The sequence below is a fragment of the Ictalurus furcatus genome, chromosome 4, assembly GCF_023375685.1.
Source record: "Ictalurus furcatus strain D&B chromosome 4, Billie_1.0, whole genome shotgun sequence".
Classification (NCBI taxonomy): domain Eukaryota; kingdom Metazoa; phylum Chordata; class Actinopteri; order Siluriformes; family Ictaluridae; genus Ictalurus; species Ictalurus furcatus.
Window position 1 is genome coordinate 24,270,027 of NC_071258.1, and position 27,583 is coordinate 24,297,609.

The following is a 27,583-nucleotide window of genomic DNA, read 5'->3' on the forward strand; positions in this document are numbered from 1 at the left end:
CCAGAACACATGAAAGAGGTGCACAGTCTAGTGAGCACAGAGAGCTTTCAAGAAAATAAATACTAAATTGTACCATTGCTTGTCACTTGGGGTGATCCTTAAGGTCCAATTATGTGCTTTATAACTAATGTAATAAGACATAATCTTGCAAATTCCAGCATGTGACTGTGTCAAGGCTCTGGATGTACACATGGGCGTAAAACTACCATTATATATTCTTTCTTCCCATTCCTTCCTTCCTTTCCTCCCATTCCCTTTTACATGCACTTCTTTCACATTCTCAGTTTTTAAACATTAAAATATTTCTACTTAAGTTTTTGAAAACGTTACATTTCATATAAAAAAATTATTCTTTTTTTTTTTTCCATCTCTCCATGACATTTGGCTTCTTATAACTGCAGGATTTCCAACAGGAAAAGCAAACTGAGTTATCATTTCTTAGATTATGTGCATGTTGTGTTTTACTGTGCAGAACAGACGTGTCCAGGTGTTCCAGGAAAAAGCATTTGCAAGACTACTGTTTGCCAATAAGCATATAGGCAAAGACCAGGCCTTCTGGAATAATGTGCTCTGGAAAGAGTTGTTTGGCCACAGTAACAGCAGAGATGTTTGGCGCTAACCAAAGACATCTGTTCAGGAGAAGTGCCTCATACCAACAGTTAAGCATGGTGGTGGAAATGTTATGGTTTGTGGTTGTATTGTTGCTTCAGGGACTAGACAGCTTGCATTCATTGCTTCAACTATGAATTCTGCATCATATTAAAGAGTATGTGAAGATAATGTGAGGTCATCTGTCTGAAAGTTGAAGTTGAACTGAAAGTGGACCTTTCAACAGGATAATGATCATAAGTCCACTAGCAAATCCACCAAGGAATGGCTCATAAAGAGGAAATGGAGGGTTATGGAATGGCCTAGTCAAAACTCGGGTTTGAATCCCATTGAAATGTTGTGGGGGGATTTGAAACAGGCAGTACATACAAGAAAACCCTCAAACATCTTGCAACTGAAAGAATATTGCATGGAAGAGTGGTCATAAATTCCAGCAAGCTGATGTTATAGACTGGTGGACAATTATGCAAAACGCCCACAAGAAGTTATTTCTGCTAAAAGGGGCAATACTAGCTTATGAGGCCAAGAGTGTACTTACTAAGAATCTCACATCTATTGACATTTCTGTTGAATAAATGACTGAAAAAACTAATGTTCCTTGTGGTTTTGTTCAAGTACCTTGTGGTTTTGTTCTGTCCAGTCCACATCTCCTTTTTGTCTCAGTCTCACTTTCTTTTCTGTCCCCCTATTTCCCTCTATCCCCCATCTCCATGTCTGTTTTTACAAATCTTATTTACAGAAGCATGAAACAAGATTTTCTGGAGCAACACGTTCATGCCAGTGTCCGCTCAAATCATCTTCCTCTCTGTTTCCACAATGATGTTATCGCACAACCAATGCCAGAAATATATTACACCAACACTTTCCCAATTCCCTTGGCTTCAAGAAAAGAAATTACTTTACTGCAATAGAAACTTTACTGATGCGCTGTTAGAAGTAACACTAGCGGCAGTTTGTATTAGCCAGTGTGCAACAGACAAATGTAAATAAAAAGTAATTATTAAATAAAAAATAAAGTAAGATTAAAGTGACATGATGTTGCCACAAATTATATATTGTGCCACATCACTTATGTGCTAGGTGATTTATTATTATTTTTTTTTTAAAGAATGCTTTTAATACATAATAAACATTCACCTGTTACTCTTAATTTTGGCAGGGTTTTGGATAAAAATGTCATGGGACTCATAGTTAGGGCGTATCAGCCGTAACATTAAAATGACCTGCCTAATAATATGTAGGTCCACCTTGTGCTGCCAAAACAGCTCTGACCTGTCGAGGCATGGACTCTACAAGACTTCTGAAGGTGTGCTGTGGTATATGGCACCAAGAGGTTAACAGCAGATCCTTTAAGTCCTGTTCCTCAAACCATTTCTGAACTATTTTTGCAGTGTAGCAGGGCGCATTATCCTGCTTAAGAGTCCACTGCCATTAGGGAACGCCACTGTGATGAAGTGGTGTACTTGGTCGGCAGCAATGTTTAGGTAGGTGCTATGTGTCAAAATAACATCCGCATGAAAGCCAGGACCCAAGGTCACAAACCACTGTATACCGAGAACACCCTACAAGACCTGCTGTTTTGGAGATGCTCAGTCGTCGATCACAATTGGGACCAAGCTTGTCAAAGTCGCTCAGGCCCTTACGCTTGCCCATTTTTCCTGCTTCAAGAACTGACAGTTCACCTGCTGCCTAATAATATCCAAGATTCTGCACTATTTCTAAGTCCACATTTATATGCAAGTAAAATTGTGATATTGACCATGTTAAAAGTTTTGTACATAAAGTCGGATTAGGGCCTCAGGCCTAATCTCTTCTGTTGAAGCATGTGTTCAGATGACACACTGATGAATTTTATATAAAATGGATCATAAGGTTTTGCACAAACTTGTGGAGTCTGTGTCAGCTTGAGTGCACACTGTCATTAAAGCAAAAGGGGGACGTGACAAATAATAACAAATTCTGAAATACATGCAGAAATTTCAAAGATTCTAAGATTTTATATATATATATATATATATATATATATATATATATATATATATATATATATATACACATACATACATACATACATACATACACACACACATGCATGTTTATGTATGTACATGAAAAAAATTAAAGCGTGGTATGTGTATTTCAAATGAAGTAGAGATCCCAATCCTGATCTATATATATATATATATATATATATATATATATATATATAAAATATATAAAACCCATCAAGTTATCCATCGTGTATGTCTATTTCAGATTTTAATCACATGTTCTCGAGGCATTCAAATAACTTTCAGTTATCCTTACCGTCTGTGTAAAGATGATGAAGCCGAAATGGAAGCAAATATCCTGCTCGCTCGCTCTCTCTTTCTCTCGCTCTCTCTTTCTCTCGCTCTCTCTCTCACACACACACACACACACACACGTTCGTCCTTCACTAACACGGAGGCAGGTGGCTCTGACTGCCGTATATATATATATATATATATATATATATATATATATATATATATATATTCAGCAGTGGCTCCACCCCCTCTCGTCCACCATTGGTCATATATACCACCACAGAAATGACTTTTCCTCACAAAATTTGATATATTTATAATAATTGTATGACACTATATAATGTCACCTTGTCACGCTGTTAATATACAGAAAGAAAGACGACAGCAATTTTAAAAAACGTATTTGGAAAACCGGAAGATCATCCAATGACTTCCGAACTGGCAATAGCCAATCAAACGAGCTCTCCGGGAAGTGTAGTTCTTTTTTTGACCCGAGGCGCACCTTCTCGGTTATTTTTACGCTTTGAAAAGACTACAAATTCTCTGTCCACACCTTTGCGAATCATCTGCTGTTGGAAGCAGAAATCCTCATCTATATTTTGTGGATTTTGGGACTAAAAGAAAAGAAAGAAAGAAGAAAAACAAAACAACTTCCGTCTTTTAGCCTAAACGTTTCGGAAGGAAATTCAGCGGACAAGCATCGGGGAGATACAACTATAAATTCCGCAAATCAACTTTATTTTTTAACACGACAGGTATGGGATTAACGTCACCAATTCAGCCTAAATAACTCGGTTATCATATTACCGAGTGTAAAAGTGCTGCTTATTGGCGATTTAAATGACTGAATTACAAATGTATCTCTATCGAACAGAGAGTGTACTACCTAGGCTGTAGAAACTATTGTTTCAAACCCTATCAAGGACACATATCAAGGGAGTAGAGATGCATTTTTATCCTGCCTTAACTAGCTCGAAACTATTAGCTTAGCTAGCTAGCTAGCTAGCAGGTGTGCTGCAACTTCCTGCACATCCCGCGCGCCTGTGCGTTCCGGTTTCAATCTCATTGGATGAATCTGAGGACCCAGAGCGGTCTTCCAACATTTGAGATAGATATTTGATGTGCCTGATACAAAGTGTATTTATTTCCTGAATTTATTTATTTCCTGAATTTGACGGTTTTTGTAACCAATTGCAACACTACTAGTGAATTTATTTTTTTACGTTTCATGTATGTAATGGCTAGCTAACGAAATATTTGCTAGCATACTGACCTACAGTATCAGTAGAAATCCTTCGTTTGAACTCTTTAAAGGTTACATTTATCTGTTTAAAACCTGTTATATTTGCAAGTAGTCCATGACCAGCGCTCACAATGGTCGTTTGCTGCTATCTGAAAACAGCTTCGTCGATGTAGGGATTACGAGTTGATATGATTTTGATCAGGCGCACACGAAGATACCAAAGGGTCCTTGGGATGCAGGCTGCGCAGGGAGATGCAGGATACGTCACCCCACGGCTACATAGTTAGCTTGCTAGCATTTACATAGCTTTGTTTAGCAAGCTAGATTAGTTTCACCAACGCCAGTACGTTGTTCACCGTAATGTAATGAAAACATAAAATTAAGAAACTTAAAACAACAATAATAATAACTACTTGGCTGTACCTTTCTGGTCACAGCCTTAAAGGTAGTTTAATCTGAATAAACAATAGAACTTCAAAAGAAACTAAATTACAGCCATGTAGTTAACTTAAGGAGGTAAGAGAGTGAGGTATGTATTAGTTGCTATTTTTACAAGATTATTCTTATATAAATATAACCATATATATATATATTGTTACATTTATACACTTATTTTTGGGTTTTCATTTAACTTGTGTTATTCAATGAATGCCATTTTATATAGCAAATTCTGTGGAATTCTTCTTGTGTGGCGTAAATGTTTGAGTCATCGTTAAAATCAAAAGATCAGGACCTATTTTCATTTTAACTTTATAGTTTGCCGCTTGTTTGAAAACGGTTACAATTTTTTAATGCTCATACTGTACTAGTCCTGTGTTCGACCAATGAAATGTTCTGTAGAAAGTATTTGTCCCGCCCCCAGAGGTGTGTTTTGTTCTACAGCAGCGGCTTGTTAGACGTAAGCATGGTTCACGTTTGAGTATTTAGCAATGCGCTGTCATGCATGTTATTCCCCTTTCCAGCTATTCCTTGGTTGAGAGAAAATGGTTGTAGCGTCTTCGTAAACTTTGAAAAGTTTTTTTTTCCCCCCACTTTTCTGAGGAGTGTTTTACCAGTTTGGAGCTGTTCAGTGCCAGAATGCCGCTACCTCAGACTAATTGAGGATGTGAATCTGTCTTTATATTCCGTCATAAAAACCACGACCTAAAAACGTGCAAGGCATAATGCTCGTCAACTAGGATATCATCCTCGTTAAAGTGAACAATCGTGGTGTAGGTCGCAGTGAGAAATTCATAATATTTCTCCTTTGAAGTGACAGTCTTAAGAAAATTCTCCTACATGTCTATATATGTGTGATTTCCATTCAGTTTTGCTAACATTTTTTCATATGAGGCACTCTCAATCATTGATTCAAACCACACTGTGGGAGATTGGGTATCTTTCCAGTCTCTAAGTATCTCCTGCACTGCTGTAACTATACCTGCAGTAAGAAGGGAGACTTCATTTAGGGATGCACCGAAATGAAAATTCTTGGCCAAAGCCGAAACCGAATCTAATGAAAAACTTGGCCGAAGGCCGAATACTGAACACGTTTTTTCCATTTATTTTACCATTTTTTTCACCATTGCATAAATTAAATAGTCAAAATGTGCTTTTTACTATTTTGTCTTGCTTTTCAAAGAAAAAAATCAATTACAAAAACTACAATTTCAAAATATTTATTTAACACTGAGCATTTTTTTCATTCCAGCAGGAATAGGCTACCAACAAGGCACAATATAACTTTAAATAAATAAATGATTAAAATAAAAATATTTTTATGTGGTCTTTGAGCCCCCCTTGAATAGCCGATGTTAGGCCTATAACTGACTGCTGAAAGAATGTAACACTCTGTAGCCTACCAACAAAAAAGTGCATTGACAAGAGTGCAAAAAATGGTTATATTCAGTTCTATATGGCTGATTATATTGGGGATATATACCACTCACGTCCCTGTACACCTCGCGGAGTATTATAGTAGATATTGTATAGTTAGATACGTTGTTAATGTTATGTTCCTTGATAGATTTAGTTAGTTTAAACTATAGATCAGTTCATTTAGTCCCTGCTGGTTTTTCCGCTTCCAGTCCATAGTCCTAGTTCATGTTTCTTGTTTTGTGTTTTGACCCTGTTTTCTGTGACCGCGACTCTGATTCCTGCTTTGCCCCGTTTATACCTGTTTGCCAATCGCCCAACCCTGTTTTGACTACGCTTTTTGGATTACGATTTGGATTTGTCTGCCTGCCCTTAAATAAATACGTCTTTACCTGCTTCCGTACTCTACTCCCTTACGTCTTGCGACGTGACGGGATACTCCGGAACAGAAACAAAACAAATGCACATGTCCACAGTAAACAATGTCACGGTTTTCAACATCCGAAGAGCATGCGCTCGCTGACCACTCATACGCGTAGCTCATGCATGCACGCGCCCCCTCATCGCTCCGAGCGCGCTGCCGGAAGTGGAGGTCGTGACATTCGCGCATCTCACTCTGGTTGCTAGGCTATTTGGCGCGTCATCAAACACGTCATTGTTGGGTCAAATTTATTCTGCCTTTTTACTTATTTCACTAATTTCGGTTGCCGAACATTCGGTGCATCCCTAACTTTACTGTTTTTAATCTGAGGAATCTCAATTTTATCCCCTAAAAGACATACCCTTGGTGAAAGTGGAAGGTTATATCCTAACCCTCTCCCAAGATATTTCAAAATAGTTTCCCAAAAAGGCTGAACCTTTGTACATTCCCAATGAGCATGAAAATACGTTCTAGTTTCTTGTTTACATTTCCAGCATTTATTATTTTTCACACTACCCATTTTATAAAGTTAACCGGTATGTAACAATACCTGTGTTATACATTATGCTGGATAAATTTACCTCTTGCTTCCTTTATATACATCCTATTGTTGGATAAAACTCTATTCCAAGTATCCTTATCTATGTCACTATTAAGGTCTCTTTGCCAAATCAGTCTCAGGTTTTCACAGTCCCTGTCATCAATCCTAATACACCTTTGATAAAAAATGAGATGCCTTCTGGAGAGGCCTTGATAATATGCAGAACTCTTCGAAAACATTATTTTCTTGCCCAATGCTGACCGATGCCTTCAAACAATCTCCCCCTCCCCGCCCCCATTTTAATATGTGGATTATTCCATACTGAAGAATAGTGTTGGCACATGTGAGAGATCTGACACTTTTTGTGGACGGCCTTCCACACCTCTCTAGAAAGAAGCAATATTGGATTTGTCATTATGTTGTAGTTCTCCCTCCAGTTTTTGTGATGGAGCCTCTATTGGTCGAAAAGGGAAAGTAAGTTGTTGTTCTATGTGTACCCAGTCTAAAGCTGAATCGTTTTCATCCCAGTGTCTCGTGAGCTTAGACATCCCAAATACTATTTTATAGAGTTCTACATTCGGTAATGCTAAACTGCCTTTTTCTCTAGGTAAACATAATTTATTTATTCCAGTCCCGGGTCTTTCACCTTCCCATATAAAGGCCTTACTAGAGGAACCATTTCCTGATATATAATTAAACTGCGTCGCCACCACCAGCTTTATTATAGTAATCTTTCCCCATAAAGTTAAGTTCAGTTCTAATTTTATCTGTAGTTTCTGCAATAAAGGGTCCATGTTCAAACTCATTATGTTCTGTAAATTAGGGCTCCGTTGGAGACCAAGATATCTAATTCCTTTATGCATCCATTTAAAGTTAAGTGCACTAACAGAAGAAGAGAAACATGTTCCCGATATGGGCATAGCCTCTGATTTATGCCAATTGATTTTATATCCTGAAAATTTGGAATATGATTCAATCACATTAAGGGGTACTGATAGAGTATGTGAGGTCTTTAACTAATAGTAATATGTCATCAGCATATAAAAGCAGTTTGTGTTCTCTTTCCCCTTCAAATACACCTTTTAATTCTCAGGTCTTCTCTAATCTTCGACGCAAGTGGTTCCAAAACCAGTGTAAAGAGTAGTGGACTAAGAGAACAACCTTGACCTAGATAGATTAAAAAAAGATGACATCATCCCATAAGTTATTACCACTGCTTTAGGATTGGAGTATAGAATTTTGAACCACTTCACCAACCAGGGCCAAAACCAAATTTATCCAAGGTTGCAAAAAGAAACCCCCATTCCACCTTATCAAAGGCTTCTTCCACATCTAGCGATATTGCAGCCATGGGATCTAGGTTAGACTGATTCATTCACATAAGATGCAGTAACCTTCTCATATTATCAGTTGAGGATCTGTTTTTAATGAAGCCCACCAGATCTCTGTGTATAATATTAGGTAGAATGCCTTCTAATCATGAGGCCGCCAACTTTAACACTTTTAGGTCTACTTTTAGCAAGCTTATTGGACGGAAATTAGCAGGATCCATTCTGTGTTTTCCAGGTTTTGGTATAAATTATATTAAGGCTTCATTAAAACTGTCGGGCAACGTATTATCTCTGAATTTAGATATTTTTTTATAATATTCGACTGGAAAACCTTCAGAGCCTGGTGATTTTCCAGATTTCAAAGACATTGTAATAGTTCTGACCTCTTCTTGATTTATCTGTGCATCCAATAAGTCTTGTTTATCAGAGGATAAAGTGGGTAATATAATGCTGGACAAGAAACATTTCAACTCATCCTGACTATAACTGAAATCTGATGCATATAATTTAGAGTAAAACTGATTAAAAACCCTATTAATTTCTTTCTCAGAACTGAGCACCCTCTCTCGCTCCCTAATTGCAGGTATGACATTAAATGCACTCTGTTGCTTTTTCTGTCTAGCAAGAAGCTTCCCAGCTTTTTCCCCACTCTCATAAAAAAAAATTGGGCTTCAATTTAAATAATGCATATTCTGATTTCTTATTAAAGAGTTTATGCAAATCAAATTTTAATTGACACAGCTGTTTAAATTTCGAATCCAGGAAACCTTCTGCTAATTCCTTTTCTAAGTCACAAATTTGCTTTTCTAGATGTCTCACTTTTTCATTACTTTCTTTTCTTCCCTACTGGCATAAGCAATACATTTTCCCCTGAAAGATGCTTTAAAGGCATAGCATACGGTTGCTAATCTCTGGGTTGAACAAATATTAAGTAAAAAAAAATAAAAATTTTAATATCTTCCTTTAGAGAATCTACTAAGACTATCTTCTAACATAAACATAGTTAGTCTCCATCTCCCTCTTTTCCTATGGTCTGCTTTTACATCTCGTTTCAACTCCACATGTGCATCGTCTGTCACTGCTATAGCCCCTGTTGTACAATCAACAACAGCATCAATTAACAAATTGGAGATCAGAAAATAATCAGTTCTTGAGAAGGTCTTGTGACAGTTTGAAAAGAATGTATATTATTTTTCTCATGGATTAACCAGTCTCTAGATATGTTCATCCATTATATCTTTGAGAATGTGAATAGCCTTGTCTCTAGAACTTGAAATGATGATGTTTTCACTTCCGTCCAGGATTCCATCCATTGTCTGATTAAAGTCTGACACATCCCTCAAGATTGACCAATGTTTTGTTTACATCATGAAAGAATTCAGGCTCCTCCTTATTTGGTGCATATATATTACATAACACTACTTTAACACCATTGAACTTTGCCTCTATTCAGATTAGGCTACCCTCCTTGTCCTTATTCTGACTCATCAATACAAAATTAATTTTTTTCCTCACTAGGATGGCCACTCCATGCCGTTTGCTTGATTTAGCGTTGTGTAGTTGTGAAGAACATGTCCGACCCAATCTTGTCTAAGTTACAAGGCTTCCTTTTCATCTTTATAATGTGTCCCTTGTAAAAAGGTGATATCAGCTTTTCTGACCTTTGAGATATTTTTTTCCCTTTTGACATGTGACGCACAGCCATTTATATTCCAAGTTATGATATTTAAACATTGTCTATGCAGCATAAAAATAAATATTACACATTGCACCTGTTGTGCTCCAATATAACTCCTTTTTTATGTTCATAATTAAAACTTGAAAATATGAACTTGTATTGTGCCCATGTCCAATAGAAAACCAACAGTATAACCTCAAACTGTTTTGTGAACAATGAAACCCTGAAAAACATACATGTAAGGGACATTGAACCCAGTTTTGGCCCACACATTTTGGTCTGTGATGCTCGCAGTCAACGTGCACTCGCTGACTCGGGAAGGCAGACCCCAAAGCATTCCCCGACCCACCATTTGCATCAAAAATCAGGATACTTCAACTTGCATATTTCCAAAGATTTATTCATGACCTCTTGGTTGTTGAATATGCTCCTTTATATATCTCTCCGTTCTCATGTGATCAGTAAAACTGCTTTTTCCCCTTCCAAGTAAACTTCAGTGTTGCTGGGTGAGCCGGGGATGTCTAACCTCCGTCTCCTGTGATTTTCCAAATCCTCACCTTTATTCCAGAGTTTGTCCACCTGTTTTCCCATCCTTTCTTCGTATCGTTAATTAAGCAGTTAGATACATCTTTCACGTGCGAGATGTGATTTTCAACTTCATTAAGTCTAGCATGTATGGAGCTAATCGTATCTTTAAGTTCTGTAGTGGTCGCCTTAATCGTAATCACATCACTCGCCACCCCTTGCAGAATAGCATTCATTTTACTAATTTCAGTAAACAGCTCTTTCATATTCTGGTTTTGATTATTTGACTCTGGTGATGGTGGGTTGTTAGATTCAGGGTTCATTGTTTTAAAGTGCGTCTGTACCCCTCGAATTGGTTGCTTGGTAGAGGTCATCCCGTCGTTTGTTGATCACTTTTTGTAAAAACAAAAAACAAAGTTATCTGCAGAAGTCTGATTCATTTTGCGAAATAAATATATTTTATCTAATCTATTCAATGGTGGGTACTCGTAGCCATACTCTAGTGTGCCGCCATTTCCCAGCTTGCCATCGTGTGACTCTCTTTTCTCTATCTTTAGCTAGTTCACTCAGTACTGTCAAACAACCTATCACTTCAGATTCCTGTTTCAAAAGGAAATGTGTCAACATAGGGAATTAAATCACAGGTCTCGAGCCATTTCATGGGGACTTTAAAGGAACATTTTACCAAAGAGAAATTTCTGCAACTCTACCCTTGCTTGAATTCTTGCTCATTCCTCCTGACAGAACAGGTGTAAATCAGTTAAGGTTGTGGGCCTCCTTGCTCAGACATGCTTTGAGCCATTTTGTTACAACTTTGGATATCTGCATGTTCAACTATGACTTCCCCTTTCACAGGGGTATAAATATGAGGCAACAAAGGCAATATTTTAGACAGGGCAATAATTAAGAAATTCCAGAAAAAAATCCCCAAGGATCACAGCTGGAGAATTGCAGAAGTTAGCTGCGTTTTGGGGTCAGAAAATCTTTTTTTATCTTTCACAAAGTCACCTACATCACCTATGTTGTTTGGAAGGTTTTCAAGAAAAAAGCCTCTACTCTCATCAACAAACTCAAGTGTCTTCAGTTTGCCAGAACTGAAGATCAGGTTCTGTGGTCAGATGAAACCAGAATAGAGCTTTTTGGCAATAAACACCAGAGGTGGCTTTGGCACACAGAGAGGTAGTCATATGGAAAAGTACTTCATACCCACGGTTAAATATGGTGGTGGCTTTTTAATGTTTTGGGGCTGTTTTTCTGCCAGAGGACCTGGATATTTTGTTAGGATACATGGCATCATGGACTCTATCAAATATCAACAGATTTTAAATGAAAACCTGACTGCCTCTGCCAGAAAGCTTAAAATGGGCCATGGTTGGATCTTCCAGCAAGACAATGATCTAAAACATGCATCAAAATCAACACAAAAACGGTTTACTGACCACAAAATCAGGATCCCGCCATCGCCATCCCATCCCTGACTTGAAACCCATAGAAAACCTGTTTGGTGAAATGAAGGAGAGTCCACCAGTGTGGACCTCAAAATTTGAAGGATCTGGAGAAATTCTGTATGGAGGAATGGTCTCTGATCCCTTGCCATGTATTCTCCAACCTCATCAGGCATTATAGGAGAAGACTCAGAGCTGTTATCTTGACAAAGGGAGGTGACACAAAGTTTTACAAACCTGTTTTGTTTGCAATTGTTTGATATCCTATGAGAGCAGAGTAGTTTTGTGAATTTTTTGAACAAAAGATCAAAAGGTTAAACAACAGACACTTTTTCAAAGCCTTCTTTGCTCATATTTACCAAGGATGCCAATATTAGTGGATGGCACTGTAGTTGTAAAAAATTTTCTTTTTGTTTTGCGGTTAAATTCTGTTTGCCTGCGTTATAGCAAACAGGCTAACGATGAACTACCTTTGTAGTATACAAAGGCTAACCAGACTTGCATGATGGTATATGAAACAAACACCTATATGTAGAGCTGCAACAACTAATCGATAAAATCGATAATAATTGATTATGAAAATTGTTATCAACGAATCGCATTATCGTTTAGTTGGTCTGCGCACGGGACGGGGAAGATTACATCTTTACATTACTTCTCTTCCAAAAACACGCTTCAGAGAGTAAATACTGAAGCTGTGTCCCAAATGAAGTACTGTACACTTACATTGTGCACTCTACCGTCTAGTGTGTGGATTTTAGAAAGGTAATATCATCTCAAATATATCACTATCGGATTTTTACTAACCGGAACTATAAGCTGCTTCTAGGCGATGGCGCATGACGTCATACGCACGCCAGCATTAGCAGACACCCAAAGTCGCCGATAATGACTTTCTTCAGTTTATTTTCTGTCAGCATTAACTTTTATTCCCAACATGAATTCAGTCACCATCAGTCGGAGGCGAAATCATCACGTGACTGAGGAAGAACGTCCTCTAAGGAAGGGAGCATTTTATATTAAACACCACGGAGATCAAACAGTGCTGCACAAGCACCAACTTATGTTTATATCCAAAATACTCCACTGTGTGTAAGGGGCAGGGGAAACTGGTGCGAGTTGCTTAAAAGGGTTAGTTTAATTCCAGTTTATTGTCATTATATGCTGTATTAGCGTGCTTGCGGTGTAAATTCTGTTGTTTATTATAACGGAAGCGATGTGTTAGTAGCGAGGCCACGTTACTGATCACGCGCTGTGTAGACGTACTGATACAGAGTGTAGTGTGAGTAAGATCTGTAATGTCTCATTAAAAGATTATGATCAAAAGTAAACAAGTAAAATAATCTGTCTAAAGGCAGTGAGTAACAGAGACCACAAGGTGCAGTGAAAGAATTTTTATTATTAGTTTAGGACTAGATTTATTCAGTGCTTTTTGTGCATCCATATATATATATAATATAAAAAATTCATTTATTTTAGTTTATATTGTGTATATAAGGGTTTTTTTTTTTAATAAATGGATGTGCAAAAAGCACCGAATTAAGCTACAGTCCTAAATTAATAATATATATTATGGTGTGTGTGTGTGTATTGGGTTCTTTTCTGTTTTGGACAAACAGTAAAAAGTTTTAGTCTGAAGTTTATATTTATAACACTCAGTTTGTGGATTTTATTTTAAATAAACAACAACAAAAAAAAGGTGTATTGAAAGTTTTCCCCGCCCCACCCGATTAATCGATTAACCAAATAATAATAAATAATTGGCCAACTAATCGATTATGAAAATAATCGTTAGTTGCAGAGATACCTATATGGTGATTATCTGGCACGACTGACGACAGCAACATCAATAATAAATAAGTCTAAACGTCTCCAATAGGTTTGCCACCTTGTTCCTGGGATATTTAGGTCCATTTCTGTCATGATTTTGTAGTCTAATGAAGTATGCAAATAAATAGTAAAAAAAAAAAAAAGGTTGTCTTGCGGAGACTCTGCCATTTCCCCAGATGTTTCATTCCAAGGCCTTTTGTGTGTTTATGGCATCAGGGCTTCAAGCCAACCAAGTCATCACTCCTCGTTTCTAATTAATATGAGTTATGAAATCTTGAGAGGACATAAAATGAGATTTAACAGTTTTCAACAGGCCACTTAATTTAAACAATGTAATAAAGGATTTTTGACTGCGTGAAACAGCCTGGCGCTTAATTAAATGGCTCCTTGCAGATGAGCGGATATAATTTAACGGTGTAATAATGTCTGTTTTTCATTTTTGGAGTCTCGTCCCTGCTTTCGGTCCTCACACATTAGTGTGATCACTTTGGATGGCAGGCAGTTGAATGGGTTTATATTACAGTAGTGCTGGATCTTTAATGTTTGATAAACAAGATGCTGATACTGAGTTGTGGTGAGTGTGGCAAAAATATTATATCGTGAAGACATTTTCATGATCCATCATGCTGATGTTTTTCTAACAATGAAAATAGTTTTGTCATATCCAAAACTTCAGTATTTCACTCAGTCTCATGAAAGGGGAAAAATTACACAGCTGATGATCCGCATATTTTAATGTCCAAATAGCAGCTTGTTACCTTCTTGTAAAAGTAATTTCGATACCTGTTATACTCTCAGAACAATCTACCTTGGTGTAATAAGTTATGATGCAGTTTAATAGGTACATCCATGGGCATTCAGATATCCAGTTAACCATTTGACTACTGAAGTCACTATTCGGTCATTTGTTATGTCCTGCATCCATATGATATTAGTGAGTCTTGGGTGTTATTTCCAATAACATGCAGTACAACTCAATTAAAAGAATTTAAACTATAGTGGAAACGAATCCAGTATCTCAAGTTTGTGAATTGTTCGTTTTATGTTCAATCTTGGCAAATGTTTTTATTTTAGACTGAGCACTGAAACAAGAAGCATTCATTTCCGTGTCATCATTAGTTGTTTCAATAAATATAATATCGAAATATACTCACCCACCACCTTAGTAAGAATTCCTATGCACCTGTGCATTCATGTAATTATGCAATCAGACAGTAATGTCTTTGAGTCTTTAGAATTTGTATAAACAAGCAAAAAAAAAAAAACATCTGGTGAGCGGCGGTTGTGCAGAAAGAAAAGTCATGTTGTTGAGAGGTTGGACTAGATTCGGCTGACAGGAAGGCTACAGTAACAGAAATAATCACTCTTTTTACAATGTGGTGAGCAGAAAAGCATCTCTGAAACCATACCATGCCAACCCTTGACATGAATGGGCTACAACAAGACAGCTTCCACTGTCAGACAAGAACAGGAATATGAGGCTAAAGAGGGCACAGAGTCACTGAAACTGAACAGCTGTAGATTGTCCAATTTTAGTGAGCTGTGATGTTTAATTAATTTTTTTATTTTGTACATTCTCCATATTATATCTGTCAGACACATAAACGTATGCTGCCACTGACAGGAGAAATGTTTAATTGCAGTTGAAAATGATGCATAATTACACCATATTAAATATACTTTTTCCTCTCTCCTTTTTTTAAATAATAATATTAGGAAGAAAGCACTAATAATGACTGCTTTTCCTGTCCTTTAGTTGCAGACGTGGTTTTGGCTTGAACTGAGCACGCTCAGGAGTGAATGAATCCCCGCCCACCCTCACATTGCCACGACAACGATGACAATGGAAGAGATTAAGAACGAAGCAGAGACGGCCCCAATGGTTTCCATGTCGCTCTACGCCGTGATGTACCCTGTGTTTAATGAGGTGCAAAGAGAGATATTACTACATACTAATACATACTAATTCGCTTACTTGCATCAATGCACTCAGTGGCCACTTTATTAGACATGCCTACTTTATTGGTATGGGTTACAGTTAGAATATAACTCATCTTTTTTCCCCCCAAGCATTTGTTGCCTAGATATTTCTGGTTAGTGGATTATTCCCATCACACCAGTGACACTAACACGACAGGTCTAGCTGCAACTTGATTCGCAGTGTGAAAAAGCTTATGCAAATGACTGCTGCTGACACTTGCGTTTAGCCACTCAGGCGTTTAACCAAATCCATAACAACGCCATAGAAACACACTCTAACATTTTATTGATTGATGGGGAAGAGCAACAGTAAATAATTGTATAACTACACAGTGACCTGTAAGTGTACGTTCAAGGTAGGTGTATTTAGTAAACTGCCCACTGAGTGTGTTTCCATGCTCCCTGACTCACATACATGCCTATTTCCATACTCATTTTCATACACTATCTGTATGTAAATGGACAAAAGTTTGTGGACACTTGACCATCACACTCGTATGTGGGCCTTCACTAAACTGTTGCCATAAAGTTGGGAGCACACAATTGTCATGAATGTCTTTTGTATGCTGTAGTATTAAGATTTCTCTTCACTGGAATTAAGGTGCCCAAACATGTTCCAGCATGACAATACCCCGGTGCAGGTCCATTAAGACATGGTTGACCAAGTTTGCTGTTGAAGAACTTGAGAGTCTTGCACAAAGCCCTGATCTCATCTCCACTGAACACCCTTGGAATGAACTGGAATTCTGACTATGCACCAAGCCTCCTCGCCCACCATCTCACTAATGCTCTTGTGGCTGAATGTTCAAATCCCCACAGCCATGCTCCAAAATCTAGTGGAAAGACTTCCCAGAGGAGTGGAGGTTATTGTAAGAGCAAAGTGGCAGCCAACTCCATCTGTTTTGGAACAAGATGTTCAACAAGCATGTGAAGGGTGTGATTGTCAGGTATGTGGGTATGTTAATCTCACTTCGTGATTTACATACCCACTCACTTATGTGCATACACAATTACACTGGCCCATAATTTATACGGCTCTTTACAAGCCACAGTCCTTTCACACAATCCTGCAGGTCATCCTTCCAACCTCCTTTGCTGCCTCTTCCCTTTATTACTCTCTTAATATTGCTCTTCAGTCCTAGTAAGTCAAGGCCATTTGACCCTAATCTTTTAAACTCATAACAGATTATACTTAAGTCATCTTGGTGGAGACAGAAAGGAACAGAAACTCCCTCAGATTACTGGAGAAATGTCAATATTATTTAAAAAAAAAAATCCAGAAGATGGAACTGACTGTTATTAAATAAATTTATAATGAGTGTATATCTTTACAGACACTCTGGCAAGAAAATTATTTTTTTCTCTAATTAATTTACAAATCTCCAAAGACTCAATGGCTATAGGAACATGTTTACTGAGTATTTTTGTTTGCCATTGCAGTTGGAGAGAGTGAATCTGTCTGCAGCACAAACCCTAAGGGCTGCTTTCATAAAGGTAAGAAAAGCACACCTGGATACAATTGTGATGCTTTGCTGTAGTTTTACATGTTCTAGATTTTGTTCTGTGCTTGAAACGTGCTAGCATTCTTTGCTATTATGAGGCCAAAGATTTCTCATCTCTGCTGATCCAAATACAATAACACACAGGCGGAGAAGGAAAACCCGGGTCTCACACAGGAGATCATCATGAAGATCTTGGAGAAGAAGAATGTCGAGATCAACTTCTCAGAGTCTTTATTGCGAATGGCTGCAGACGACGTCAAAGGTGTGTTTGACTGTGTGTGTGCATGTTCCTGACTGCTTGAAGTTTGGTGTGTGTCCCCTTGGTGGAGCTGTTTCCCTACAAATGGCATATTTATCTAAATGCCAAGTTTTATGGTAATATTTTTTCCCCCTTGTCATAATTTAATTTCCTGCTCTCTGCAACACATTTTTGTCACATCTTCAGATTTATGCCAGTAATGAATTCACAGGCACACTTGCGTTTGAATGTGAAATTTCCCTCCATCTTTAAGCCAGGCCCGTTTTCATACCGTAATCCCATTTTTGTAATCTTTATCTTCATTTTGTGTGTGTGTTCTAGCATTGATTGTTTGTTTAGTGAAATATGGAGGCCTCCATTGCTAAGCCTGTCATGTGTATTAACCCCCCCCTCCCCACCCCCCAAAAAAAAAAACCATCCTATGGTACCGTATACTCGTTGCCGAATTCAGCCTGGACAGTCCGTCCTGAAACATTTTCTCCCCAAGGGAGATCGCTTTCTGAAGCAGTTTTTTTAATTGGACCAATCATTGCATCCACAAAGCCAGAGGGAGGATGCAGTTTGGGACTGCGAATAAACATGCTTATATGGGGCATGGAAAATAATAAAGCAGCCATAACCATAGCCGAAGCTCTTGAGAATGATTTTACTCTCCTGTGTGCATTTGAAGAAAAGACACACACACATTCTGTGCTGTGCTGGTAATCCGACAATATTGGAGACTCATTTTTTTTTTTTTTGGTTTGTGTTTTCTCACCTAGTATTAGAGTCCAATGGTCCAGACTGTAATACATTTCTTATTAGTTTTACTATTCATACGTAATAATATGCTTTAATGTAAAGAGTTTCTGCAGCCAATTCATAGTTTTCATCAAGCTATATTCACATGCAAAGAATTTCGGCAACCGGAATGGATTTATTCTGATTGCAGGATTCTGACGAACTGTTTATAGGTGTCCTAAACCAGACACTCGGTAGACAGTCTTCATTTAAATGCACATTACATCCGAGCCAAAGCTATGTGCATGTAATGAGTGGGGCTTCGGGTCAACATTACCATAACAACAAGGAGCTTGTGAGTCTGGTCAGCTCGTTCAGGTTTTTAAATTATTTCCATCACGGCAAAACTTCAGGCAAGTGTGATTTTATTTAATTTTTTTCCTTTAAAAAAAGAATTTTAAAAAAATGTACAGCGATAACAAGAGTCTGCAGCAAAGGTGCTTAACATTTTATATACTTCAACCTTAGGGCTTTGACTATGTCGGGGGTTTTTTTTTTTTACCACTGCGGTGGTTAATGACCAAATCACCACAGTGAGTGGTGGTGGTGGGGGGGTGTTAGTGAAATATACATAGTGAAATAATATAGTAATAATAATATAATTTTATAGGCTTTAATTATATAAAAACCTAGATATAAAAAAAATTATGAGGCTTTATTTTAGTACTTCCTTCAGTGAAACAGCCTTGTTGTGTCGTGTTGTTGCAATGAGGAACAGCCTGAGGGTGCTGTGGGATACGGTATTGTGATTGACCAACAGAGGAGAGGTGAAGAAGTGAAACATACGTTTCTCTGACGAATACTTTTTCTTTTACAAGTGCAGTATACCACAAGCCTATAAAATTTTGAAAGAAATACTAGTAGGACGGTAACCTAAATAATACACTAAAAAGCTAAATATTAAATAAAATAAAAAATGTGGGTATGCGTCATGCCTGGAGATGGATCCTGAGATTTGTAGGCTGGTGTTTGCCCGTTTAACAAATGTTGTTTTTTCCCAACAAAGCCGACATATGGCTTCATCCAAATTTATTGGTTCAGCTCGAATCCAAAATGTTCCCAGATCGCAGATGTAACATTTGGTTTCCCAACAAGATCCATCACAGCGGCAGAACCCGAAGTGAAATCGCAGAATTCCCCTGACTGGATTTTGCCATGCTCAAACAAACCCGTGCCAAACTAACACACAACACCATATAAGGCTTGATTATGATTATGTAATTTGAGTATTAACATATAATCTCCCACTCTATGGTAGGCTATAAATACAAATTAGTGTTGCAACACGTTGTTGTTGTTGTTGTTGTTGTTATTATTGTTATTATTATTATTATTATTATTATTACACTTGTATACAAAACGTTGTACTTTGTACTTGTCATAGTGCTCACTCAAGCAGAAATGTTAACATGGCGTGTGATGTGACACCACTGCAGGTGGCACTCCACCACCGCGGTGGCGCGGTTGTCATGGCCACCGTCACAGCCCTGTTCAACCTTGCTATGAAACTGCAAATAGTAAGAACTTTAAGCATCAGTGTAATAGGGACAAACTTCGACATGACAATGGAACAATGACAGTTTATGCCACATAAGAAAAATGTGATTTCAAACAAGAAAATAACAGCTTTAGGTGTTAAGCAGCATTTGTCTGAATTTCTTTCCCATCTTCACTGAGGTGCAAACAAAATTATCCAATTATGTGTGTTCCTGCTTTGATGTGTTATTTGAACAGACTTAGTGGCTCAGTTAATAGATGTTAGTTGTAAAAAAAGAAACAAAAGCAAAAAACCTGTGAGCAACAAGCAGGATTGTGTTTACTCTGAAGCAATAGATTTGCACCCTTATTCAATGTCATAATTATTTAATTCAACACGCACAAACAACAACATAAAATTAACTTGCCTAACCCTCACTATGTTTCCACTACATGATGTGAATACAGGAAGCAAAAAAGTAAAAACAAAAAAAAAAAACTAAAATTTATGCATGGGAAAAATAGCACTGGTTTATTTCCAGTTCCTTTAGCCGTCTGAGTATTACATACCTACTGTTTTTAATCAGAAATCATGATTGATTTCTGACACCCACCAGTCTGTAAAGAAACAAGGTGAAAAGCAGATAGATTTCTTTCTCGAGTGAGACTGATTTGTGCCTTGCCTAGTACAGAGCAGCTCTCATTTTTCATCACTTCTAAAAAGGGCTGTCAGAAATAGTTTTTGAGTTTAGTGCAAAGTTATGATGTTATGTCAGGTGTTATTAAAGTGATGTATGGGTGTGTTTTGTGTCCTCAGAGTATATGATTGACAGACCGGAGCGAGAGTTTCAAGAGCTGAACGAGAGAGCTCGAGCACTGAAACAGATCCTCAGCAAAATCCCAGACGAGATTAACGACAGAGTGCGCTTCCTGCAGACTATCAAGTATACACGCGCACACGCGCACACACACACACACACACACACACACAAAATATGACAGCTCTGTCTTTACAGACTTATTTTCCAATATTGAGTTCCTGATTTGTTGAAATAGTCAATAAATCTGTCAGAACTTTTGTTCTTTATGGGAGTGTGTATTGAGTTTTCAGGCTCCAGTTCTGTTTCGAGAGGGATATTCTGTCTGTCACTTTTTAAGTTTACAGTATTTAAGGTTGCATCATGGCAGTAGTAGTTGTTATGGCTAAAACTTCTGCCACTGTATAATTTCAAATTCTGGCTGTATCAAGATGCATCATGGTATAATGTGATGTCTCTTCAGGCTCACAAGGACCGTATTGATTGGCAAAAATGTTGCTCTTTTGGTTCCTAATGGAACAAACAACAAAACCAAACTGCCACAATGTGTCATTATTTATCCAAACATTGTTTAAATGGGAGAGCCAGTCACAAGTTAGTGTGCAGCTACAGTGCTGTGCATTTTGTTTTTGTCTGAATGATTCAAAATCTTTTATAACCACATTATCTCTAACAATATACTTATAAAAATGCAACTGTGTGTGTGTATATGTATATGTGTATGTGTGTATATATATATATATATATATATATATATATATATATATATATATATATATATATATATATACACATATATATATATATATATATATATATATATATATATATATATATATATATATATATATATATATACATATACACACATTCAATTGATAAAAGTGACTAAAGTATTATGACTATTATCTGTTTCCTTCAGAAGATGGGGGGGACTTTTACCATAACAATTAACAGACTAAAGTTAGAAGTCTTATTATTATAAATTCTATATTATTATGAATTCTATTCTCAAAAGAATAAAACTGCATTCAAATTAGCTTTTAAAAGAAACCTGTGGGATTATGAGTAGTATGTTGTTGTTTCAAAGAAAAATGTTCTATACCAAAATAACGGTATGCACAAAATTGTAAATCTGAGGCTAATTTTAGTATTATATCATAATATAACAATAATAATAATGATGATAATATATTCATGATGACATAAGCCCCACCCCCTATATTGTTATTTAGGGAAAAATAAACACAATGCTTCATTGGAAAATGTGTTTGTAAGTCCAGACTTGCCAAACCACCATAATATAGCAATATTTAATTCGGAAACATTGGCATTTAAGAGGCTTTTGTTTATCCAGACACTGCCACTATGATTATGCTAATTTCTTCTGGGATGGCTGTAAGATTTGTAATGTTATGTTAGAACCAGGCTGATAACAGACTGAATTTATCACTTGGGCAGGCAGAGTACCATAACTGCTGGAGTAACACACATACTTTTAAAGACATTAACACACAGACAGTTACAGGTAGTACTCTTCTAACAAGGATTACATCGTAATTTTAAACTCACAGGCTACTTATCAAGGACAGAATACATTTGACCATATATAAAACATTTGACATATTATGTCAGTACAATATAAACTAAAATATATCTGTGGTGGCAATGAAACAGGCAGCAATGTGCTGATTGAGTTGGTCAGTGCTTGCTTTAAAGGTGTGACTGGAATATTGTATATTTCATACTACTTCACAAGTTAAATACCAATTGTGTATGACTAATACCAATGTTTTTCTTTCTTTTTTTTTTTTTGCCACACACAGAGACATTGCCAGTGCCATTAAAGAGCTACTGGATACAGTCAACAATGTCTTTAAGAAATACCAGTATCAGAACCGAAGGGTGAGTTGATGGTTGCACTATTTATTGAATGAGATATACAGTAACACATGCACCATAAAAATGATAGTACAATTATACATTATGTGGGGCACAGTTATAGTTCTTTATACCACTGAAGTGTTGCAGATCATTGAAAATTAGGACCCATTTCATGTTAATACACCTAACATCACATTTTTATTGCTTCATCTATTGAAGGCCATTAAAATGGAATGGAACAACTTTATGTGAAAGGCTGTCTGCACGTTTAAGACTTTTATTATTTGAAAAAATTGAAAGGAAAAGCTATTCGGTATGTGTTGCTTGTTAATCAATTAATTGTTTCTTAACTTTTTATTCATTTCTAAATAAATTTTTTTTAAAAAGCTCAATCCCCCCCCCCCCCCCCCGCACTTTTTCTTAGCCTGTTTTGCCCACGAGTGTAATTCAGTCTACATGGTATGAGACTGGTCGTTGTGAAATGTTGCTGGTGCTTTGCAGGCTTTGGAGCACCAGAAGAAAGAGTTTGTGAAATACTCCAAAAGCTTCAGCGACACTCTGAAAACATACTTCAAGGATGGAAAGTAAGCATGTTGTGAAGCTCAATTATAGGCTGCTTTATTTTGTTCGTAAACCATTGTGTCATATATCAGTTTGGTGTTTAAATATGAATTGTCTAGCCAAAGCAGAAACAGCACAGAAATAATTTGGTGCTTTGTGTTAAGAGTATTCTAATAGTGCATATTTACTAGAGGGTCGGTGTGAGAATATTCAGTGGCCATATAATAGAGGATACAGCATGATATTTTTGTAAACAATACTGTTGAATAAAACGTTTGTGGGCATTTAAACGCTGATATGCTTTGGCTGATGAATGACCTTATATTGTCTGTGTGACCTAACAGCCCATTGCAGGCTAAGCACTAAATTGCATCTCATTTGCATTACAAAATAAATATAAAATAGTCTGTCAGAAAGAAATGTCGTAAAATGGAGCAAATCATTTTGCAGCCAATACTGTTTTCATCATCTATAACATCACAAAAAAAGCAAAGCCTTGTTTATGCCATCAAATGCACAAGTGCTGTTATGCAACCTCGTAAAAAAGCAAACAAGCAACAGCAAACAATACCAAGACATTATAGCAGACGTGCAATAATACGCTGCTAAATGAGAGGAGATTAAAATTTAAATAATGAGAATATAACGGGTATTGAAACGTCAGATGGCACACTCAATATTTTTGTTTTGGGCTGCTTGAATGTCGGAATTCTATGCACTGTACTAAGACAAATGCTTATGAAAGTATTTTCATGCAACTTTTACCAGTAGAGGAATGTGTGCACAAACATGGGTAATATAAACTCGCCGTTCATTAGGAATTCATCATTTATTGTTCATTCGGAGCACCAGTACACCTTCTCATTCCTCCAATTATTCAATCATGTAGCAGCAGCACAATGCATAAAATCATGCAGATAAAGAGTTTCAGTTAATTTTCACATCAGAATAGGGAAAAAATGTGATCTCTGACTTTTACTGTGGTGTGGTTATTGGTTTCAGATTTGAGTGTTTCAGAAACTGCTAATCTCCTGGGACAGAACAGGAATCTGAGGCTACAGTGGGCACAGACTCACAGAAGCTGTACAGTTTTAGACTGGAGAGAAAAAAATAACATTCCATTTTAGGTGAGCCTGTGCCCAACGTAACCTCAGATTCTACTGCTGTTGTAACCCATATTTGTATGTTTGCAGATGATTTTTTTTTTGTGCACCAGAGTTGTAAAGAGTGGTGATTTTTAGTTGCCGTAGCCTTCCTGATAGCTGGAACCAGTCAGGCGTTCTCCTTTGATTACTGTTTCATTATCAAGGCTTTTCAGCCTGCAGAACTGCCCCCACACATCAAGCTCTAGAAAATCCCAGGAGGTCAGTAGGATCTGTGGGAGGTCAATAGTTCTAGAAAACTCACACCAACCTGTCTGAGAGCAACAACCATGCCATAGTCAGAGTCACAGATTTAGATTTTTCCTGATTCTGATGTTTGATGTGAACATTAACTGAAGCTCTTTTCCTGTATCTGCATATCTCGTCCTGATTTTATGCATTGTGCTGCTGCCACATGATTTGACTGACTGGATGATTGCATGGCTGTGCAAGTGTACACGTGTTCCTAATAAAGTCGGTCAGTGTAGCTGTACACAATAAGGAATTAGATAGCTGATGATTCCTATCTAAACACAGCTCTATCAGACCATTTGGCCTCCATATTGAGCCTCCCTCTCCACTCTGTAAAATAAACACTTGTCTATGGACAGAATGTACTTGTATTCCCAAACAGTGCATATTTAATTTCTGTAGCAAAACATTGTGTATACGTATCTGTTTAAAAATGTATTTCAAAGCATTCCAAGTTATAATGGTAGTAACTGATGTTTACCATTGCTCTGCAAAAATGATTTGACTATTTTGACTTTATTTTAATTTTTTTCAAACAAAAAAAATGTATATTAAGAAGAACCAGATGTTAAAATCCCAAGGCAAAGCTCACAGAGCTGAAAATGACGAAGAAATGGGGAAGACATGGAGTGCACTAAATCTTATAGTAATGCAGATTAGCCATTGCAGCATGTCAGCTGCCATATAATTCTTCCTCATTTTATAGGATAGAATAAATCTTTTCATATCCGGCTTGATAAATGAGGCCCAATATCCCCAACCACAGAGATGGGTAGAAACTGCATAGTTTGAGTTTGAAAATGATGTAAATCATATTGATGGCTTACGGAGTCACCAGATCTCAACCCAATGTACATACTTATATTGGGTTGAGTACGAACAAGAAACTTAAACTTGCTGGAGCCTGAATAAAGGAAATCTACTGACCCTGTTCACAGCTGATTTTTTTTTTCATGTGCTGTATATCTGGATTATACCCTTGTAAGATTTTAACTATTTAAAAAATAAAAAAAAGGTTGAATTTGTATGCCATTGGGGAAGAAAAAGGCTTTAAAGGCACCAACTTTACCAGCAATGGAGCATGAGTGTTCTCATGCAGTATTTATTACTGTGGCTTGGGGAAAACATTTGTGTAACATGAATAAAATATATCTTAGATTTTTTTTAAATCAGAAATGGGGTCACAGTGTTTCTTTTTGTTTTCAATCCCTCTTCTCTCTCTCTCTCTGTTTCTGTCTCCCAGGGCAATAAACGTGTTTATCAGTGCCAACCGGCTCATCCACCAAACCAACTTGATCCTCCAGACCTTCAAGACAGTTGCATAGGAGATTGATTCTGCCTTCAATTTTTAAAAACTACAACATAACCTTCAAATGAACATGGAAAAGTGTTGGGGACTGTGTAATTTATTAATCTTGTGGGCCAATTACTTTGGGATATTCATTCCTTTCTTCTTGTCTGATTTCTAATTTCCTTTAAAAGCTGGGTAAAGAGCCAAGAATTTATCATAACCCCCCCCCCCCCCCCCCCCCCCTTCTCTCTCTCCTACCATCATCTGACTCCAGGTCTCCATTTTGTTGTTTTTAAAGGAAAACATTTCCATTTCCATTAGTGAAAAGAACAGCTGACGTTTTTTTTTCTACATACTGGACTTTTCCTGTCCTGTGTAATATTCTAAACTGCAGAGAAAGAGAATGGGCAGATGGGAGATTGTATATTTAATAAATATTTGGTAGCAGATATATTCAAATAAATAGACTGCTATAAATAGTCAACTATTCTACAGTCTCCTATGTATTGTATTATTTGGATTTTATGGCATTTATAGACTTCTAGCATTGCTACATTATACAGGAAATTCTATTCATTCATTGTTGGTAACCGCTATGTTGTGCTCTGGGTTTTGGGGGATTTGGAGCCTATCTCTAGAACATATTTACAACAGCCAGTTATACTATTTATAGCCAAATTGAGCATTTAAAATTCCTGCTATAGTGATTCATCATCACTACCTTCAATTTAAGAGAATGCTGCCTAGGGTATCAGCATTTTTCTGTGTTTGTGACAGGTTTTATCTTGCAAGCATACAATTCAAATGAATTTTGTTTGTGTACCACCGACTGACTGATAACAACAGCAGTTCTCATACAGAGTACATTATCCACTGAGCAAGGCCTCAGCTGTTTATGGAAAATGCATATATTTTGAAATCCCAATGCAGGTATTTTGAAATTTGTTAGCCCTCCTTTTTGCTAGAGTCATCCTATTCAACTGTCAGAGCCTAGGTTGGTGTTAGTCAACAGAATTGATGATTGGTGTTTAAAAAAATAAATACATTATGACACTTAAATGGGTGACAAAAATGCTGATGTGGCCTAGGCAGAATTTCTAGTTTGACACCCCTGACTTATAGGGAGCATTTAGAATAATGTGTAATCTTTGCAGGACAACATTAACAGCGACAAAACCTCAAACAAAATTTAACAGTTTAAGTCAAGGTGCGATCACATTTGCCTTAGGCTGTAGTGGACTATCTAGTGAATTTTTAGTGTAACCCCATAACAGGCAGTCATCCAGCATACAGTATAGCAGCTTGTTTACTTGTATTGTTTCAGCAATATTTCCAAGCCAATACTCAAAATCCACACCGAAGACTTGAAACTAACCCAAAGAATGTGGGCATTGGAAAAAGGGGAACGCATTCTGTGGTGCAAACACATTTTTTACGTATGGGCATTATCCACTCCACAATGGATAATACACAGTAGATATAGAGTATATACAGTTTATACCCAGTATATCTTACAACTAGTAGGTGCATTAATAACTATGGAAACTACCCCATGATCACAGCATCTAGAAAGTTCTGTTAAAGAGCAACATTTTTAAATCACTCAAATGAGGTTTTATAATGGGAGTTATATTGTTCTCAAAATAGGAAATCAAATTGTCTCTTATTCCTAGTTAGCATTGCTAATAATTGTAGAAGTCTACCAGTTTAGTTTGATACCATTTATATTTAAGTGGTCTGTTTTAAAGTGCAAGTGTGATCATTATACCAGTTGGAACAGTATCTGCCATGGAGCTAAATACTGAATCTAAGTATTCATTCATTTGATCGAGTACCGTGGAGTGAGAGGGTGAATCAATCATCGTAATAAATC

The 27,583-nt window shown here is 37.1% G+C and overlaps 2 protein-coding genes across 3 annotated transcripts in view; one reads left to right on the forward strand and one right to left on the reverse strand.

Moving 5' to 3' along the window:
- Positions 1-3,028, reverse strand: part of serpini1 (serpin peptidase inhibitor, clade I (neuroserpin), member 1) — a 30,254-nt gene extending 27,226 nt beyond the window's left edge. The window contains exon 1 of the mRNA XM_053623415.1: positions 2,917-3,028. The gene's annotated coding sequence lies outside the window, so the exon portion shown is untranslated. The remainder of the gene's footprint in view (positions 1-2,916) is intronic.
- A 375-nt stretch (positions 3,029-3,403) lies between these two features.
- pdcd10a (programmed cell death 10a) lies at positions 3,404-26,194 on the forward strand. Of its 2 annotated transcripts, none has more exons than XM_053623416.1 (8): positions 3,404-3,652; positions 15,522-15,692; positions 17,186-17,239; positions 17,392-17,509; positions 20,580-20,706; positions 22,407-22,485; positions 22,966-23,048; positions 25,663-26,194. In XM_053623416.1, exons 2-8 carry the CDS (start codon positions 15,603-15,605, stop codon positions 25,742-25,744), a joined length of 633 nt encoding a protein of 210 aa, XP_053479391.1. In that variant the 5' UTR covers positions 3,404-3,652; positions 15,522-15,602; the 3' UTR covers positions 25,745-26,194. The 2 variants fall into 2 exon arrangements, with proteins under 2 accessions (XP_053479391.1, XP_053479392.1); XM_053623417.1 differs by lacking the exon at positions 3,404-3,652 and adding an exon at positions 4,310-4,669.
- Positions 26,195-27,583: the final 1,389 nt, after the last annotated feature.

What these genes read in the sequence shown, in the direction of transcription:
- pdcd10a (XM_053623416.1), top strand. Translation starts at nt 15,603, where the DNA reads ATGACAATGGAAGAGATTAAGAACGAAGCAGAGACGGCCCCAATGGTT. An exon ending in TGTACCCTGTGTTTAATGAG is followed by an intron (nt 15,693 to 17,185) that starts GTGCAAAGAGAG and finishes TTGCCATTGCAG; the next exon opens with TTGGAGAGAGTGAATCTGTC. An exon ending in TAAGGGCTGCTTTCATAAAG is followed by an intron (nt 17,240 to 17,391) that starts GTAAGAAAAGCA and finishes AATAACACACAG; the next exon opens with GCGGAGAAGGAAAACCCGGG.